The 20595-nt window shown below is 30.3% G+C and overlaps 1 protein-coding gene across 1 annotated transcript in view; it reads left to right on the top strand.

Moving 5' to 3' along the window:
* Window positions 1-20595, top strand: part of LOC117173229 (glucose dehydrogenase [FAD, quinone]-like) — a 68121-nt gene that overhangs the window by 42391 nt on the left and 5135 nt on the right. Inside the window, exon 7 of the mRNA XM_033361691.1 lies at window positions 17724-18051. Coding sequence (XP_033217582.1) covers window positions 17724-18051 — 328 coding nt within the window. The remainder of the gene's footprint in view (window positions 1-17723; window positions 18052-20595) is intronic.

Genomic DNA, 20595 nt, shown 5'->3' with positions numbered 1-20595 from the left:
CCCCCCCCCCCCTTCGTAAGACTTTTCCTACGGTAAGCTAAGAGATATTTAGAAATTTTGAAACGATTAAAACATAATTAAAACTTATAAAGGTTTCAAAAAATAAAAGTTCTCGATTGCGGCAAAGAGAAGCTTTTTAAGAATTTTGAAAAGATTGAAGATCATAATATATATTTTTTTCATTCTTAGGGGAAATTCAAATGATTGCTTATCATACAAAATTAATAGTATTTAAAACAGGTTTATTATTATAATGTGGATGTTGCATGAAATGGGATAAACGTATTTTTATAAACTTAAAGCAGTAAATAACATTATGGAGAAAAGAAAAGTTTTTTTTAGGTTTTTAGTACTTAAAAAATAACAATCAGGTTTCACAGCCGTCGCGGCTTTTTTCTTGACAACTGATCCAGCTGACTATTATCTAAGCCAAAGACATCTAAGGTAACCTATCAATGCCTAAAAATGAGAAATTGAAAATTACAGCCGCATCCAGCGGAGTCAAAGATATAATCAAACAATGGATTTGAAAATCAGCGAATTCTCTAAAGAAAGTAGATTATTAGTTGAAAAATATTTTATGGCTGGATGTGATTCTAAGGAGGATATAAAGATCCGAATAGAATTTTGATTCATTTAATGCAAGACATGAAAAAACGTCGGCAATAGGAAGAAGCTATTTGAGCAGACTATTTCAATTATTTTCTTCGTAATTACTATAAATTATTGTTTTACAATAACAGATGACAGACGTTTAGAAAAATATATACATTGAAATACATGTTTAAAAAACCATTTTTACTTTTTTTTTAATTTGCATAAGTTAGATACTCGTAGTTTGAATTTTCCCACGAAGAATGACATCACACCCGAATTATCACCTCTCTCGGGTTCGTTCAGGTTTCTCACCGAGTGCACTCGGGTGCACTCGGAACCGTTCAGCGGCGCCAGCTGATTGGGCGCATCCAGACGGGTGAACCGTTCAGAAAACACACCAGATTGATGTGTGGGGATCACTCGATGGGTGACTATTTGACCCGACCGAGATGAAGTAGGTGAATGCGAGTGAGCACAGAAATTGACGGGAGGAATTAGCGGGAAGTTGGAAAATTGGGCATATTTAAATGAAACTTTTTCGCTGCCTTTCCATTATAATCTCCTGACAATCTTTATATTCGCGCCAAAGCTTTTCACACGCGCCCGTTCAAAGAACATGACACTTTGTAGTTCACTTTCGTAAACCATGCCCCTTTCACAGGTTCACCCGAGGAGTGCACTTAGTGAGAAACCTGAACGCTACCGTGTGTGGGGGGGGGAGTACATTTTCAACCCCAACACCTGCACGGATATTTTCAAAAATCTGTAACTTCCTTTCTATTCACGCGAGTTAAACTTTTTATGAAGTTTTCTTAACAACTATTTTCCACCCATTTATCCTATTTTATTTTTAAAATAACTAAAGTTTTTAAGAAATTAAAAAAATGCAAATATATATTTAACTTTTTCAGGATTTAGGGTATATTTTATTAGTCATTAAAGAAAAGGTGGCTTTAAAGTACACCTTCAGTAGAAAAATGGGCTAGTGAATAGTTTCCGAGATACAGGGCCCGATGTGAAAGCAGACCTCATGCTCGTACTTAGATGTAATCACTTTGTATTCCAAAGACTAGTTTGCAAGTCTACCATTCTGCCAACGCGTCCAAGTTCATTCAGAATGACCTGAAATCAGATAATAAACAATTTAGGAAAGTTGGCCAGCAGGTCAGAGGAAGTAAAAATTATTTTGTAATTGTTATTAACAAATAAAAAGTCAAATAATACTCTTTCCAAAAGCGATGTTGATTTTTCCCAGCATGAATGCACAGCAAAACAGGAGTTGAGTAATGTTGCGACAGAACTAAAAGTTGGCATCCTATAGAACTTAGGCTCTAAAGGAACTCTTTTTGTTATTTTCAACTAAGCATGTGCCGAAAAGCGCGAGTCTGTTCGAAATCAAAAATACTATGAATAATCATGCAGATAAATATCAACAAACGTTTTTAATCTTTTTTAAATAAATCAAATTAAATGATAGAAATACCAAAATTCTTAACAAAATTAATATTCACGTTATATTGTGAGTGTATAGTATATGGTTTTAAATAGACCCGCGCTTTTTTATCTATGCGCAGTTGAAAACGTCAGATTTTCCACATCTATTAGAACCATTTGAATCCATGCTTTGAGTTCCTTTAGAAACCATTTATCATTTTGGGTTCCTTTTCAGAAAGATTCAATTCAATTTTTTTCATTTTTAATGTTGATCTATAAAAATAAAACGAAAACTACGCGTATTCTTAAAAAGTGATTGATGAAAAAAATATTATTTCTTGACTTTGACTCAAACTTTTTCAATTTTTTCCCGTCGCGCAACAGACCTTCAAACCCGATTTTTTAGTAAGGATGTTTTTCGAAGCAAAGAAGTTCAGCTTTTTTCAAGACTATCAAAAAATACCCTTAAATGCGAAAAAAGTTAAATAAAAAACTGAATTGTTTGAAAGTTATTAAAAAATTTGTTCGCAATAAAATAGGACAAAAGGGTGAAAATAATTATAATAATAGATCATTTGTATGCGTTCAGCCCGAAAATTTATTTGAATACACACACAAATAAATCCATTTTTTTTGTTTTGAAAAGCAAACGTTTTTGTGATTTTTAATCATAATCGTTAATATTTGCTAAATCGAGTTGTTACTCAAAATTTGTTTTTACAATTAGCCATAGAATATGAACAAAACATTACTTTTTAAATATCATCCCCATAAGTCTGTTTTATAGGGCCCCCAAACTCCCCATAATTGTAAAAAAGGGTTGGGCGAGTTTTTGGCGCTAATTATGATTTTTTGCAGCTTATTTAAAGCAAATTGTTTCCAATATATGAAATAATATTTAATACAAATAATTATATCCATACATAATCTGTTTAAAAAATTTATTATTGTTTTTAGCTATTTTTTATTAGAATAGGCTAGAAATTGGCGGTTATTTAAAAAAATACCCTTTTTGTCTTATTATCAATTAGAGTGAGATAATAGTTAATTGATTGTACAAAATATATTTTTTGACAAAATTATTAATGTTAATAATATTGTCTTTGAATAATACTAGAAAATGCAATTTTTTCCAAAATTTTAAAACTTTTTGCCCACTTTTCACGTGAAGTGAGTTAACATTTAATTAAATTCTGCAACAACAATTGTTTATAAGTTATCACTATTTAATTAGAATAAAGTAATAATTGATTCAAGTTAACAAAAATAATTGTTTCAACAATCTATTCTTATTGTCAATAATGTTCTCTTTGCTTAATAGTAGAAAGTTGCGGTTTTTTTGTAACTATTTGTCTATGTTTCATTTAAAGAGATTTAATCACTAATTTAGTTTAGTCACAATAATTCGTTAAGAAAATTATAATTTTTTATAACTATTTGCATCTAATTTAATGCCAGATAGTTGCAGTTTTTCTCAAAATTTCAACTTTTCGTCCACTTTTCATGTAGAGGAATAATAATATTGAAGCAAATCAACAAAATAGTTGCTTAAACAATGTATTATTGTTTATAACTAAATTCCATTAGGCAAGTGATAGAAAGTTGCATTTTTTTTAAATGTTTAATTTTCAGTAACCTTTTTTGTAAATATATTTTTTTGAACGAAAACAGATATTTGAAATATTCTTAAATTTTCTATATGGATCATATTGAATGTAAATTTTCCTTGTAGTAGTTACTGAGAGGCGTTTTATTTAAATTATTACTAATATTTAATATTTGTTCCTAGCTTACATTAATTATTACCTGAGTAAAAAAATGACAAAAACTTGCATAAATTCTTATTTCACTAAGTAACTGTAAAGTTCTCAAAAAGTGAAAAATTTTAGGAAAAGACAATTATCTAGCAATACTATAGGAGAAGATAGATTTTAACAAGAATTATTTGTTCAAACAATTACGTTTGTTGAATTTCAATCATTATTACCTAACTCTAAGTGAAGAATGGGGAAAGAGTTGAATATTTCACACAAAACCGCTGCTTTCTAGCATAATTCAATAATAATATTATTAACATTAATAATAAATTATTTAAATTAATAATGTTGTTAATTTTAATTCATTATTTAACTCACTCTTGTTAAAAATTGGACAAAAAGTGAACATTTTTTTAAGAAACTTCAATTTTCTAGCATTATTCTAGAAGAAAACAATTAACAATAATAATAAATTGTTTAAACAATTATACTTTCTAACAATAATTAATCATTATCTTACTCTACTTGAAAAGTGGACAGAAAGTCGCAGATTTGCAATAATAAATTGTTTAAACATCTTATTATCAGTACTAAGTAGTATTTGATGAGAAATAGTATTTCATTAGAAAGAATGTGAATTAAAAAGTCCGCAAAAAAATCAACATTAGCGCTATAAACACGCAAAACCCATGTTTTTACTTATGGGAATTTTTTTGGGACTTAATAAAACATACTTGTGTGGGCGATATTTATAAAATAATATTTTATACGTATCCTATGGCTAATTGTGGAGGGAATTTTTGAGTTTCAACTCGATTCGACAAATATTGATGATTCTAAATAAATTTAAAAAAAACGTTTTTTTCTTGTAGGAAATACGTGTTAAATTGTATGGTGCTTGCGCCACCTCTAAATATAATTTTTGTTAAAACAAAAAAATTGATTTATTTTCTTTGGGGATTCGAATAAATTTCCGGGCGATATGCTTAAAAATTCGAAGGAAAAAAATTGACCATCCTATTGAAGATATTTCCAGAATTTAAATAAAATAAAACAACATGACTTTTAAAGTTGGGGCTGTTGAGATATAATGGTCCTGTATGTTTCCCAAAGCCAAGAACAATCCTTCTTCAGGCAGTCCTTTTTCAATTTTTTTTAAATCCCAAATCAAAAAGCCGTAAAATCTCTGAAAAGAAAGCATGTAAAACTATTTTCCAAATGACATAAGTCAGTAATCTGATCACACAACAATGGGAGGAAATGAGAATAAATTTGTCGGAGAGAAATTGAGACAAAAGATTGAAATCGATCCTCAGAGGTTGTTACTTGCCAGATTAGAAAGGGTTTTCGATCCGGTAAAATATGTTTAAATCGCCGCAACCGATCAGATGTTGGGCCGCCCGCAGTGCCCGAAGGGAGTCCCGGAATTAAAGCGGTTTCATTCTTTATCCGGCTGTAGTTCAACCCATCGACCCGGTCAAATCGGAAAATCGTTGCACCATCATTGACAGGCAGACACGAACGAGATCATATTGTGTAATCGGCTTTCACTGCAACAGCCGAGTACACAGTTTCTGAATTAATCGAGACGCAACGGATCGTCGCAATGTGGACTGAATCAGGAATTTACTATTCAAAGTCACATACAGCCTACAATTCTTAACCGATTTTCAACATTTTTTCTAGAAGTGACCAACAACAGCTGCATAGGAGCCTCTATAAATTCGATTTTTAAATTTTTATCATTTTCTATTTTTCATATAAATAAACAAAGAGCGAAAATGAGACACTTTTTGATTATTATTTTTTATCTGTAAATGAATGAATTAATTATTCCCATTCTCGATGAAAATAAATTTTGAAGTATCTATAGAATATAAATAATTAACAGGATATCAAATCTAATTGTGATAAGCAAATTATATAAACAAAATATCAACATCATGGACATTTTTTTTGCAAAGTATATTTGTAAGTTGAAATTGCTTGATTTTATCGACCCGATCATATTTGATGATGAAAATTTGTTGTCAATATGATTTGTTTATTTTTTAAATATATTATATAAACAAATGCTTAGTTTAGACATTTATTGGTTGAAAGTAATTTTTTTCTCTCTGATCGTCTTGAAACGACGTTAACACTTTAGAGTTTAGAGGGTAGTGTTTTAAAGAGTTCAAGTGCTCGGAGAAATTCTAACAAGCATGAGAATATGCTTGACCATTATGTACTTTGAGAATTTAATCAGCATTTATAAGCATTTTGAATTAAGATCTAGCTAAATCGCTTAAAATTTAAAGGGGCGCTTAATTTAAATGATAGCAGAAGTCAAAGTATAATAGAAAACATATTATTCGCATCAAACAGTGCCTCATTAAGGGCTGCTGATTTCTACATTCTTTTTAGTTATAAAACTAACTGTATACCTAAGGGATTGATAATGTTAATGGGAAAAAACTTGTTTTTCAATATATTTCCACACTTTTTAGTTGTGGTTTCAGGTCTAAAAGATCAATTTTCAACCAAACAATTCATTTTTTAAATAAAATTATGAATCGTCTATCAAAAATATGAATTTTCGACCAAAAAATTCGTTGAGTTTTGAACACAAAAGATTAATTTTCTACCAAAAAAGACTAGTTTCCAAAAAGTACATAAATTTTCATCTAATAAAGATTAATTTTCAACAAAAATTAGAATAGTTAAAATGTTAAATTAAATATTCAACCAAAAAGGAAAAACGAATTTTCTATAAAACAGTTTTTTTCAATCGAAAAAATTTGTTTTTTAAACAAAAATAGAAGGAATTAAAATTTTCATTAAAAACAATCTTTTTAACAAAAAATGAATTCTCAACAAAATAATTCAATTTTAAACCCAAAAGATGAATTTTCTATAAAAATTGAAAAAAAATGTTTAAGCAAAAAATTTTTTCAACCAAAGAAATGAATTATTAAGAAAAAATAGATTAGTTAAATTTTCTACAAAACAAAACATTTTTTAACGAAAAAGATTATATTTCTATCAAAAAATGTCAATTGTCCACAAAAAACGGAATAATTAAAGTGAATTTTCAACTAAAATCATAAATCTTCAACTAAAAAAAAAATTTTATTTTTAACCAAATACATGAATTTTCAATTGAAAAGATAAATTTTCTACCAAAAGAAAAAACTTAAATTTTCAGATAGTGAAATAAATTTGTAACGAAAAAAGAGACGCATTTTCAACAAAATAGTTCATTTTTCAACTACATAAATTAATTTTTAACTAAAAAGACAAAGTTTCCACTAGTGAAATTATTCTTTTATCAAAAAAGACGGATTTTTAACACAAAAATGCATTTCGTTCTTAAACAGATCAAATTTTAAATAAAAATAGATTAATTAAATTTTCAGTACAAAACCTAATTTTCAATCAAATCAATGTAAACCTTCAACTAAATAGTATAATTTTCAACCAACAGAATTATATTTATATAAAAAAGATCAATTTTCGAAAAAAATAGTACAGTTCATTTTCAGTTATAAAAATTAATTCTAAAAATGAAAAAAATAATTTTCTACTAAAAAGATCAATTTGCAACTTGAGAAGATAAATTTTGAACCTAATATGTACAAGTTAAATTATCAGTTGAAGCAATTAATTTTTTACTGGAAAACATAATTTTCAACAATATAACTATTGTTTGAAAAAATGGTTTATCAAATAAAATAATGAATTATCAACCAAGTAAATGGGATTTTTAACCAAAACTAATTCCACTTCCAACTGAGTATTTGAATTTTCAACCAAAAAGGATGCTTATAATTTGCAATAAAGCAAAAAAAATTCGAAAAAGTCCGTTTTTATCATTAAAAAAGCAAAAAATTGCACATTTATGGAACTTTTCCCATTGATTTGAATAATTAACGACCTAAAAGTACAGCCAGCGCTGCCCTGGGTCGCAGTCGACATTTCCGTCACTCTTATTTCATAGTGCCGCGCGGCTGGTAGAAACTTAAACTTTTTGTTTAAAATTTTATATTTCTAGTTTAAAATTAAACTTTTTGGTTGAGCACGTTTGAATTTTTCGAAAATTCTTCTTTTTTGCTAGTAAATTAAGATTTTTCTTTAAAAATTTATATTTTTAGTTGAAAGTTGAACTTTCTGGTTGAGACCTTTTAAATTTCATTAAAAATTCGTCTTCTTTGTTAGTAAACCAATTTTTTTTGTTTAAAAATTAATTTCTTTGAGTTAATAGTTTAACTTTTTGGTTGAGAATTCCTTAACTTCATTAAACGTTAGTTTTTTCGGTAATTTTATTGAAAATTCGTATTTTTTCTAGTAAATTAATATTTTTGTTAAAAAATTCATCTTTTGTAGAAAATTAAAGTTTTTGGTTAATAATTCTTGAACTTTGTTAAAAATTCGTTTTTTTTAGTCAAAAATTCACCATCATCGTTAAAATTTTAACAGCTAGGTTTTAAAGTTGAACTACTTTCCCAAAAATTAGTACATTTTTTCTTTTTTTCTCTTTCTTAAAAATACAACTGTTTGGTTAAAAATTCTCAAATTTTATTGATAATTCATCTTTTTACATTCTCATCAGAGAAGGTATTAGATTTTTGTAAAATTTGACAGCCCCCCCCCCCCAGTTTTTGTCAAATGTCCCAGTTTTGAAACCTCCTAACTCCGAAAAACAGGTTTTTACTAATGAATGTATGTATGTATGTATGTATGTATGTATGTATGTATGTATGTATGTATGTATGTATGTATGTATGTATGTATGTATGCGTGTATGCATGTATGCATGTATGTGTGCATGTGTGTATGGATGTATGTATGTATGGCTGGATGTATGTCTGGCTGTAAACAAATAACTTTTGAACAAATTATTCTTTTAGATTGGCCTTTGGTACACTTGTTTAGTGTTCTGAACTAAAGGCCAAGTTCGTTAGTTAGCCATTTTGGATGAAAATTCAAAAAGTGGGCTCATTTTGAAAATGTTTGAGTACACATTTTTTCCTGATTCAAAAATTCTCCGTGCAGTTCATAGTACTTGAAAAGGTAAATTTGACTTTTCGATACCTCTACAATATTATCATATCAACTTCTTGAATTATTCGAAAAATTTAAAAATTCAAATGTTGACCGCACAAAAACTAATCAAAAATCAAAAATTGCATTTTGCGTTCAAACTATGCAAGATAGAAAAAAAAAATTATAAGACAGACATTGTGCACCCAAAAAATATCGACAAATTTGTTATTAATAATTTTTTTATAGGACAGGTAATTTTTGGTTTATTCATAAAAAATAACATTGAAAATACAAAAATTAATTTTTTCGACACGCGGCATAAGCTAAGCAAAAATTAATAGATAACATTTTTTCACCGAAAGTAGAGCAAAAAAATGGTTATTAATGGTTTTTTTTACATTCTCATCAGAGAAGATATTAGATATGTGTAAAATTTGACAACCGCCACCCCCACCCCGGTTTTGTCAAATTTCGACGTTTTGAGACCCCCTGAGACCGAAAAACAGGTTTTTACGAATGCGTACGTCTGTCGGTCTGTCTGTATATATTTATGCCTGTATCTGTCTGTCAGTACGATAACTTTTGAAAAAATCATTCTATTAGATTGACCTCGGGTACAATAGACTGTATGTGTTAAGTTTAAATCATAAAGAAAATATTGGAAATGAGCAAATTCAGTTTACGGAAGAACGATAAAAGTTGCAATACAACGTTTAATAACAAAATTTTATTTAAAGATTGCGCATTTTTTTAAATTGGACAATGAAACTTCGTCTGTTTTAATACAAATGCAAGTTACGAATTATGATAATATATACTTATGGGAATGATATAAAATTTTAGGGATGAACTCGAGTGCGAAGCACGAGATGCGTGTGAGAGTGTGTTCGTTAAAGCCGAAGGAGATTTAACAAAAGAGAATTCACAATCACCAAATTACTGTCGTCGATGCTTTCATGTTTAGTTTTAAAAAGTCTATGCACAAAGATCGAGCGCGTAGCGCGAGGTAAATACATCATTGAGCGCGATGCGCGAGTTAAATATAGTATCGAGCGCGAAGCGCGAGAAACCAACAGTCTTTTTCTTCAGAAATTCATCGTTCTTAGATGAAAATTTGAATTTTGGTTTGAGAATTCTTGAATTTTATTGAAAGTTCCTTTTTGTAGTAAATTAATCTTTTTGTTTAAAAATTCATCTTTTTGGTCAGAAATGTAACAACTTGGGTTTAAAGTTAAACTACTTTTTTAAAAACTATTTTTTTTTGTTGAAAATTCCAAATTTTAGTTAAAAATTGATCTCTTTGGTTGGAAATTAAACTGTTTTGTTGAAAATTAATTTTTTTTGTTCAAAAATTACTTTGGAAATTTAAAATTTAGCTATTCTATTTTTGGTCGAAAATGGTTCTTTCCTAAGTAAAAATTCAACTTTTTGTTCAAATGGAACTATTTTGTTAAAATTTAGTTTTTTTGTTGTTGTTGATAATTAATCTAGTTTAGTTTGAAATGCAACTTTTGGGTTGACATCACAGTGTGGAAAATTGGACAAAATTCGGACCGCGGCTCAATTTTTGAAGGATTGAATTAAAATTAACGTCAAAATAACCGGAAGGGAGTCTGCTTAATGATGCCACTTCGATATTCGAGTTTTTATTTTATTTTTTCCTTCTAGGCCGTACCTCAAACTGAGACTGCTGCATCCATATAATAGAAAATATGAAATATGAATTCACATACCCCAAATCCACAAACCCCAAACCCATAAATCTCAAAGCCACAAACCCATATACCCCTAACTCCAAACCCACGTACCTCAAATTCACAAACCTCAAACTCACAAACTTCTAACCCACAAACCTCAAGCCCACAAATCCCAAACCCACATACCCCAAATCTCAAACCTCAAATTCATAAACTTCAAACCCACAAACCTCAAACCCACAAATCCCAAACCCACATGCCCCAAACCTCAAATCCACAAACCTCAAACCCACATACCCCGAACCTCAAACCCACAAACTTCTAACCCACAAACCTCAAACCCAAAAACCTCAAACCCACAAACTTTAAAGCCACAAATCCCAAATGCACATATCCCAAACCTCAAATCCATAAACCTCAAATCCACAAATCCACAAACCCCCAAATCTCAAAGCCACAAACCCCAAACCCACATACCCCAAATCCACATACCCCAAATTCAAACCTCAAATTCGTAAACTTCAAACCCACAAACCTCAAACCCACAAATTCCAAACCCAAAAACTCGAAACCCACAAATCTCAAAACCCCACACTCACATACCCCAAACCCACAAACCCCAAATTCACAAACCACAAATCCATAAACCTCAAGTCCAGAAACCTCAAAACCCACAAACCCATATACCTCATACCTCAAACCCATAATCCTTAATTTTCATGTTGAAAATTAAGGTTGAAAACAATTTTTCAGAAGGTTTGTGGATTTGAGGTTTGTGAATTTGAGGTACGTGGGTTTGGAGTTAGGGGTATATGGGTTTGTGGCTTTGAGATTTATGGGTTTGGGGTTTGTGGATTTGGGGTATGTGTGTTCGTATTTCATATTTTCGGTTATATGGATGCAGCAATCTCAGTTTGAGGTACGACCCACAAGGAAAAAATAAAAAAAAAACTCAAATATCGCAGTGGCATCATTTAGCAGACTCCCTTCCAGTTATTTTGACGTTAATTTTATTTAAATCCGTCAAAAATTGAGCCGCGGTCCGAATTTTGTCAATTTTTTCACACTGTCATGACAGTTCTGGTATTTTGTTGGAAATTCGTCTTTTTTGGTATTAAATCAACTATTTGGAAGAAAATTAGTTTTCTTATATTCAAAAATATGTTTAATTAAAAGTTTAACCATACCAAATTTTGCTTAAAAATGTACCTTTCTCAGTTAAAAATTAAATAATACCCAAATTAACTGTCACATAAAATCCAATACGGTATATTACAACATTTGTTCTGGAAATAACTTTTTTATTTAAATTGTTGATTTATTACTGAAATTATTATGTAACCACGCGGTCACGCAAACAATATAGATATATTGGCAACTTGACCCAAAATTGGCAGCGTAGTTTATGGACGATCCCTAAGTAGTAATGTTTAGTGACGAAGAATTTTCCATCGATATTATTCTTTCTAATCGTCTTTAAACTATATTAATGGTGATTTTAAGTGATGAAAACTTGTCATTCGAAATTTTTTTATTTTGTAAACAAATATATGGTTTAGCTATTTGTAGGCAGAAGGGAATCTTTTCTTATTATTGCCCTCAAATGATAATGCTGGAAATTTCTCATGTTGCTCTACAATAATTAGCTTTCAAGTTGTCTATGAATGGCCCAACCATGCGTTTATTTATAAAATAAACGAATAATATCGAACGAGAAATCTCCAACACAATCTAAACTGTAAATGTCATAGATTAAATCAGTTGCAAAAATCAAATCAGTCATTTTTATTGATCTAATTTGTAACTTTCAATGTTTTTATTTGTTATATTGGCTCCACTGTTTCGGGAAAACTGGTATGTTACCCCGAACAGGCCGAACCGTTTACCCAACAGTATAGTCGGGCGTCTTGCACGCGCGGAGCTTGCGGCATATTTCCGCGCTTGTGCAGTTTAGGAAAATATAGCATCCACGTTTCGGAGCTACTGGTCTCCACAAGTTTGGGATAACCAGCGCCTCGAATCTGGAGCACACGCCATATCAAACCGAAGTGCAGCAGCTCTCTCACCGCTAGCGCGACGTTTTTACCTTACTTCTCTCCGTGTGGTTAACATACTGGAATTCATCAAAAAGTCTGGAATCAACTACACACAGAGTAGTTTAATAGATCCGCTAACCCAACACGTACAATTGTTGCACCACTCACACAGTGAACAGCGCCACTTCTGTTTAGTAGAACAGCTCCACTGGCTTGGGAGAACCAATTCCCCGAACAGGTTGAACCGTGTAATTAACAGTATAGTCGAGCCATTCTGCACACGCGGCGCTTGCAACGCAGTTTCGTGCTTGCACAGTTTAGAAAAATTTAGCACCCACCTTCCGGAGCGACTGATTCATGCAAGTTTGGGGTAACCATTGCCCCGAATTTGAGAATCCACTATAAATACTTCCTATTTTATTTTATGCTCCTTTATTCCTTTTGGAAATTATTTCTATCAACAAAATACTGACATTTTTTATGTATTATAACAATCTTGTTTATGTCACTTTCTTGTGAAGAGGAAATCTCCATACAATGGATAATGCATCCTCAAGCGAATAATCATTAATTAAGAGCACTAATAAAAGAAAAATAATTTATTGTAATGTTCATTAGAAAGGCGTGTAGCGTAGTAACTATTAATTAAATGAAATTAATTATTTCATACCTATTAGTATTTTTAATTAATGATTATCTACTGTAGGTGGCATTATCCATTGTAGGGAGGTTTTCCTGTAGTAATATTCATGTGGATACATATTTTTAGATATATTGCAGAGAAAATCGTATCTTTAATCACTGATCCCCGTGTGAGTACATTTCTCTTTAGTACTATTACACCATAAACGTCGTCATTGATGTAAAAGAAGCTAATCGTGTGACTAGGATCAAAAGAACTTGTGTCACTAATTACGATGCGGAAATTTTATTACATTTCATACTGTCGATATAGAAACAACACTATTGTATATGATGTTATTTTGCAGTAATGCCAAATCACAAGTGGAAGTAGAATATTTTTATGACAAAAAGGGATAAATTAATTTGATGCAATTTTTTAACGCTAAACCAAATGAGCACATTTTTGCGATAGCTTGCACGGTTGTCCAGATGATCGCAAAAAAGGCGAAAAAAAGTTAAAACAGAGTTTCGTTTAAAATGCTTCTTTCAGCTAATTAACAGAGAACTCTTAAACTTTCTTTTATAAAGAATCGACAACTTTTGCTTCATAATACAAAATAGCGAATCATTTTTCTGAATTTATTGAAATTTAATTAAAATTAAGTTCTATAATATTTTTAAAATGCATCTAATTTAAAAAGAATTTCAACAAATTGAAGTAGATTCAAAAGAGAACCCGAATGAATTCAAAAGAATGTAAGAGATCTCGACGAGATTGAAGAGAATTAAAGCCAAATCAGGATAATTCAATGTCATTTGAGCAGAATAAAAATAAATATTTAAGCCAAGCCCAGACAATTAATGACAATTCATAAAAATGCAAAGTAAATTCTAGCAAATTAAAACAAACTTCATCAAATGTATGCAGGCACTTCGACGATATTGCAGAGAATTATAGCGAATTTCAGAGTAATCCAATGGTACTTAAGGAGATTCATGGGAACTCAAGCGGGTTAAAGATAATTAGTTAAGTGAGTTTCCAAACAGTTCAAAAAAATTTGACAGAATTCAAAATGAATTCTAGTAAATATGACATAGTTCATCTAAGTATTCTAAATCATAAAGAATTTAAAATAAAAAAAATATATTCCAAAAGGAAATCAAATGCAATCAAAAGAGTTCAGAAGATTTCAGAGAGATTGAAAATAGTTACAGCGAATCCAAGGTGATTTAATGGTATTTAAGGCCATGTGAGCGTAACCTCGCGATATCAAGTTAAAAATTTGGGAAACTAAATGAGAAGCACTAAGAAACGTGTGTCTGGCCCTAAATTTTTATAATTATAAACAAAGCGAAGAAAATGTTTTAGAATACAATTTTTTTATGATTGTAAAAATTCAGGAACTTAAAAAAGTCTTTAAGTGAGTTCCAGAAAATTTAAGGCAATTCTAAATAGTTCAAAGTAAATTCTAGTAAATTAAAAAAATAAATCTAATCTAAAAATAATTTTAGAAAATTAAAGTAGATTCAGGAAAACCTAACAAAAATCAAGAAAATTCGAAAGAATTCAAAATAAACTCAAGGCAATTTTAAAGAATTCATATAAATTGAAAAGAATGTAAACAAATTTAAGTAGGTTCAAAAGAGAACTCAAATGCATTCAAAAGAATTGAAAGGAATTTGACGAGATTAAAGAGAATTAAAGCAAATTCAATGGCACTTAGATTAATTCAAGCCTAATTCCGAGTTATTCAATGGAATTTGAGGGAATTTATAGAAATTCAACCGAAATACTCATAATTGTTCAAGAAAGTTCAAGAAAATTCAAGAAAATTCACGACAATTCGAATTAATTCATAGTTAATTCTAATAAATTTATAATTATTCGTTTAAATAGAGAAGAATTTTAATACATTTTTGTAGATGTAAGAGAATTTGAAAGAATTAAAAGTATTCAAAAAAGTTTGACGAGATTGAAGAGAATTATAGCGATAAGATGAACTCAGACAAATTTAGTTCAATTCAAGAATATTTAAGGGTAATTCATCATGTGAAATAAAGGTAATTGTTAAAGCCAGTTTCTAGATAATTCAAGAGAATTTAAAAGAATTCATCTAAATTAAAAAGAATTTCATCCAATTTGAAAACATTCAAAGTGACTCAATAGAATTCAAAATATTACATTTTTAGTTATGCTGTCAAAGAGACGCATTTTTTAGCAGACTGTTGATTTCTGAACAAAAAAGTTCATTTGCCACAACTAAAGACGAAGTTTTAAGCATTTATTGATTAAAAATTAACTTTTTTGGTAAAAACTCAATTTTCTTCTACAAAAATTCCTCTTATTATCATGAAAATTCAACTATTCGGTTAGAAATTCATCTTTATTAGTTAAAACATATATGTTTGGTTAAAAATTTACATTTTCATGTTCATGACTGAATTATTTTTAAAAAATCGTCTTTTTGGCTTGAAAATGCAACTTTTTTTTGGAAATACGTTTTTTTATAGAAGATTCAACTTTTTCGTTATAAGTACAGCTGTTGGGTCTTCTTGGCTTGAAAACGCAACTATTTCATTAAAAATACTACTGTGTTTGGTTAAGGTTGAATGTTTTTATTTGAAAACTCGACCATTCAGGTAAAAATGCAAGTATTTGGCTAGGAATTCAATTATTTTATTAAAAACTTAATTATTGTCTAAACTATTCTACTTTATGATTTTCAAATTGAACTCTTTTGTTTAAATTTCGTCTTTGGGTTGAAAATTTATCTCTTTTAGGTAAAAATTCCACAACTTTTTTAAAAAAGAAGTACATTTTGAGTTAAAATCCTAGAAATTTAAAGCGTTTTATATTCATTTAAATTTTTATTGAATACGGTACCTACACATTAATTTTATTTTAAAGAATTTGTTCCCCTATTATTCCCCAATTTTCGTGGAAAATCGCTTGATTTTTCCTGTTTTGAGAACATAGCCTTTGAAGCCTGTAGTTACCAAAAAATATTTTATTCGTTTAACAGAGAAAACAAATTTTAAACCGCTAATTTTTCACGGCGATAAAAGTGGTGACATTCAGTTGGTATAATTAAAATTCATGAAATATACGAGTATTTTTGATCATTTTAAATGTTTCATCATAAGATCAATTCTGTTTTAAAGCGATAGAATAAAACCTATTCAGATTAAAATATTTCATTATATGTACAAGTTGTTCATTATTAAACGATTTAATGAAAAGTTTTTAAATGGAAAATTTTTTTAACTTCAATTTGGAAAGTTGACAATTCAGAAGAAATTAGTTTTGGCTCCTTTAATTGAAATTTAGTCTAATTTTCTTAGGGAGTGTTTTTTTAATCCTGATTTTCTTAGGAGATGTCTCAAATTAAAGCATTTAGAATTGAAATAAAAAGTACAGTTTTCTATTTGACATATTCCTTTGTTTATATTAGTGGTTAAAAATTGAGAATAATTAATGAAATTTAGTTTCATAGACCACTATGCTCGAAGATTTTCTTTGGTCTGATTTTCTTCGGAGGCGGCTCAAATTAAAGTACGTAGAAGTGAGATAAAATATAAAATCTTTTATGTTACATTTTTCATTTTTATATCATTGTTTCAAAAATATAAACAAATAGGAAAATTGAGCTTCTTGGAACAATTTGCTGGAAGCTTGTCTTTTATTCTAATTTTCTTTGGAGATGGTTCAAATTGAAGCATATACAGCCACTTTGGCAGTTAAGATTATCACTGGTTAGAAATAAATAAAAATTTGTTTATTTAGTTTCTTAGACCCCTATGCTGTAACCTTTTCCTTAAGTTTGATTTTCTTCGGAGATGGTTTTAATTGAAGCATATAGAATTGAGATCGAATATAAAATTTGCTATGTTATAATTCTCATATAAGTAGTTTAAAAAAGTAAATTTGTAGGAAATGTATTTTTTCAGACTCCTATTAAGGAAGCTTTTCTTTATTTGGATATTCTTTGGGAATAACTCAAATTGAAGCATGTAGAATTGAGATAAAAAATAAAATTTGCTTTCTTACATTTTTCTTGTTTTGATATGAGTGGGTACAAATTAAGAAAATTTTGCTGGTTTTTTGTTTATATTTTAAGCCTGTGAGAGAAAAAGAAACATTCGTTGAATTTTTTTGTAAAGATTTGTGATTTTCAAGGAAATAATTATTTTAATGACAAATAAAAATTATATCGAATAAAGAAACCTGTAGATGGTTCAGTTATTATGTAGAGTGTTTAGATAAACAATATTGAGTGTTTTTGAACCAGTAGAGCAAGAACAAATAAATAAATTATGTGTAACAAGTTTATTTAAATTATATTTATGAGATTTTTGTCATTTTGTTGAATTTTGTTGAACTTTGAAATAAGATGCTCTGCTGTCCAAAAGCACAACGTGTTTACCATAGGGGTCACAATCCAGTACATAAGTACTGAAAAAACACCTTTACGGAAAATGGCACTTACTAGGTTATAAATTTGGACGCCAGGTACATTTTTGCTGCTTGTTACTAAATTTCTTTTCTATTACAGGTATTTCAGAAGTGACAGCCATGATAAATACAAAATACGCAGACCCAAGGGAAGATCATCCAGACATCCAATTAATTTTCGGAGGATATTTAGCCGACTGTGCTGAAACCGGGATGGTTGGGGAGAAAAAGGGTTCAAATAGAACAATTTACATAATCCCGACTCTCCTTCATCCAAAAAGCAAAGGATATCTTCGTCTGAGGAATAACGATCCTCTCTCAAAGCCACTGATATATCCTAAATATCTGACCCATCCAGATGACGTCGGATCTCTTGTTGAAGGAATTAAGTTCAGCCTTCGATTGGCCGAAACACGAGCTCTCAAAAAGTGAGTTACATATTTTTTTAGTAAATTGCTGTACCATTGTACTGCCCTACTTTTGAAGAAAAGCTATATCTACATTTTGAGATACGGAGATATTGAAAGGAACGTTTTTTTTATCTTCACTGATCTAGCCTCAGGATTTATGATTGTTTTTTGAAGAAAAAAAGTCTGTACAATTAGGCGCCGCGCGCCTACAATACTTTCCCTCTTCTACTCCTTCTTCTTTTGCCTATTTCCCCTCTTATCATTCCCCTAGTCACTCCTCCCTTCAACTACTCATTCCTCCCTTCTTCTACTCACTCCTCTCTTCCCCTACTTATTTCTAACTTTTACTACTCATTCCTCCCTTCTTCTACTCAATCCTCTCTTCCCTTACTCATTTCTCCTTTTTCTACTCATTTGCCCCTTCCCTTACTTACTGCTCCGTTGCCCTACTCATTCCTCCCTTCTCTTACTCATTCCTCCCTTTCCATAATTTACTCTTCCCTGTCCATACTTACTCCTCCCTTCCGCTACTCATTCTTTTCTTTGACTCATTTCTCCCTTCCTTTACTTACTCCTCAGTCCCTCTACTCACTCCTCCCTTCCCCTACTCATTCCTCACTTTTTTTTACTCATTCCTCACTTTTCCTACTCATTCCTCCCTTCCCGTACTCATTCATCCCTTCTCCTACTCATTTCTCCCTTCCCCTTACTCACTTTTTCCTACCCCTGCTCATTCCACCCTTCCCCTACTCATTCCTCCCATCTTTTACTCATTTCTACCTAACCTTACTTATCCCTCCCTTCCTCTACTCACTCCTCTGTTCCGCTACTTATTCCTCCCTTCTCCTACGTCCTCCTTTTCTCTTACTTACTCTTCCCTACCCCTGCTTACTTCTCCGTCACCTTACTAATTCTTCCCTTCTTTTACTCATTTCTCCCTTCACCTACTCACTCTTCCCTTCCCCTACTCATTCCTCCCTTTTCTTCACTTACTCATCCCTACCTCTACTCGCTCCTTCCTTCCTCTACTCACTTCTCTCTTCTCATACTCATTCCTCCCTCCCCTTAGTCCATTCATCCTTCCCCCAATCACTCATTTCTTCCCCTACTCTCCCCAACAATAATTCCCCTCTTCTTACTTCCCTATTCCTTACTTCTCCTCCCTTGGCACCTGAACTTCGATTATTATTGAAACAAAAAAATATGAAAACAATAAACGTGACTTTTCTACCATGAAAGGTACATTTGTAATTCAAAAGGACTTATATTAAACAAAGCTGTTGAATTTTTTGACAAAAAAGATGAATTGAACAAAATGGTTTTTTCAACAAAATAATAAAAATTAAAAAAAAAAGTTTAACTCTTTACTAAATAGCTACATTTCTAGCCTATGAACAAGAAAAATTTTCAACCAAGAAGCATTATTTGCTACCAAGAAGATTAATTTTCTGTCAAAAGATTAATTTTGAACAAAGTACATGACTTTTTGAACAAATAGTTGAATTTGTAAATTTGTAGTCAATAAACTAATGGCAAATGGACAAATTTCAAAACAAAATAGTCAAGTTTCCTAACTAGAAGGTTGAATGTGATAGTTAACCGTTGACTTTGGCCGGAAAACAACAATTTTCAGCAAGAAAGTTAATTTTCAATCAAGAAGAATGAATTTTCCAATGAATAATTGAACCTTCAATATGAAAAGAAATTTCAAGTAAAAAAAATTTCAAACTAAAAAAGACGAATTTTAAAAAAATAGCTAAATCCTCAACCAAAATTATGAATCTTTAAGAAAAAAGTTTGAATTTTAATAACAACAAACACGACCTAAGGGATCTTTCCCAAATTACGTAACGCTTTTTTCTTTTGTTTAAATAAAGATGAGAATATTATTTTTCATGAAGTGAACAGTGATACAGCGATATGGAAAAAAGAAAAACGCATTACGTAATTTGTGAATGACCACTAACATTCAAACAGAATTGCTCAATTTTCTACCAAATTGTTGAATTTTTAATTTAAAAAGAGGGATTTTCAAATTAAGTGATTAGACTTAAAGAAATAATTATCAAGAAAAAGCGTTCAAAATTGAACCAAAAAGTTGAATTTTCAGCCAGCAAGTTTATTTTTGAACTAACATAAGAAGGTTAATTTCTTACAAAAGAGATGAACTGCTATTAAATTTTTCCTTGAGATTTCATTTTTTTAAGTAAAAGTTCAACTGCTTAGTTCAAAGTGAAACTACTCTCATCTAATTGAAAATTAATTCAATTTTTTCATCAAAATGAGTTTTTTAATATCAAAGGACCCTGCACTAAATGTATGGGAAAATGGCTTTCGGTAGATTTAGCTTAAACTTTGTAATTTTTAAGATTATAAGTGCCGGATGAAATATCCGTTAAAAAAATCCAAAAAAATGGACAGTTTTAGCGCTCAAGATCAGTGAATAAGACGAATTACGATAGATTTTGTTACAAAAGCGATGTCAACATAGAAATCACGGTTCAGATCGTGGTCTATCATATTTTCGCCTACACCGTTGACTCATATAGCGCGCTTCTCAAA

This window comes from Belonocnema kinseyi, chromosome 5 (genome assembly GCF_010883055.1).
Source record: "Belonocnema kinseyi isolate 2016_QV_RU_SX_M_011 chromosome 5, B_treatae_v1, whole genome shotgun sequence".
In the NCBI taxonomy this organism is placed as follows: domain Eukaryota; kingdom Metazoa; phylum Arthropoda; class Insecta; order Hymenoptera; family Cynipidae; genus Belonocnema; species Belonocnema kinseyi.
This window is presented reverse-complemented; position numbering and strand designations above follow the sequence as displayed.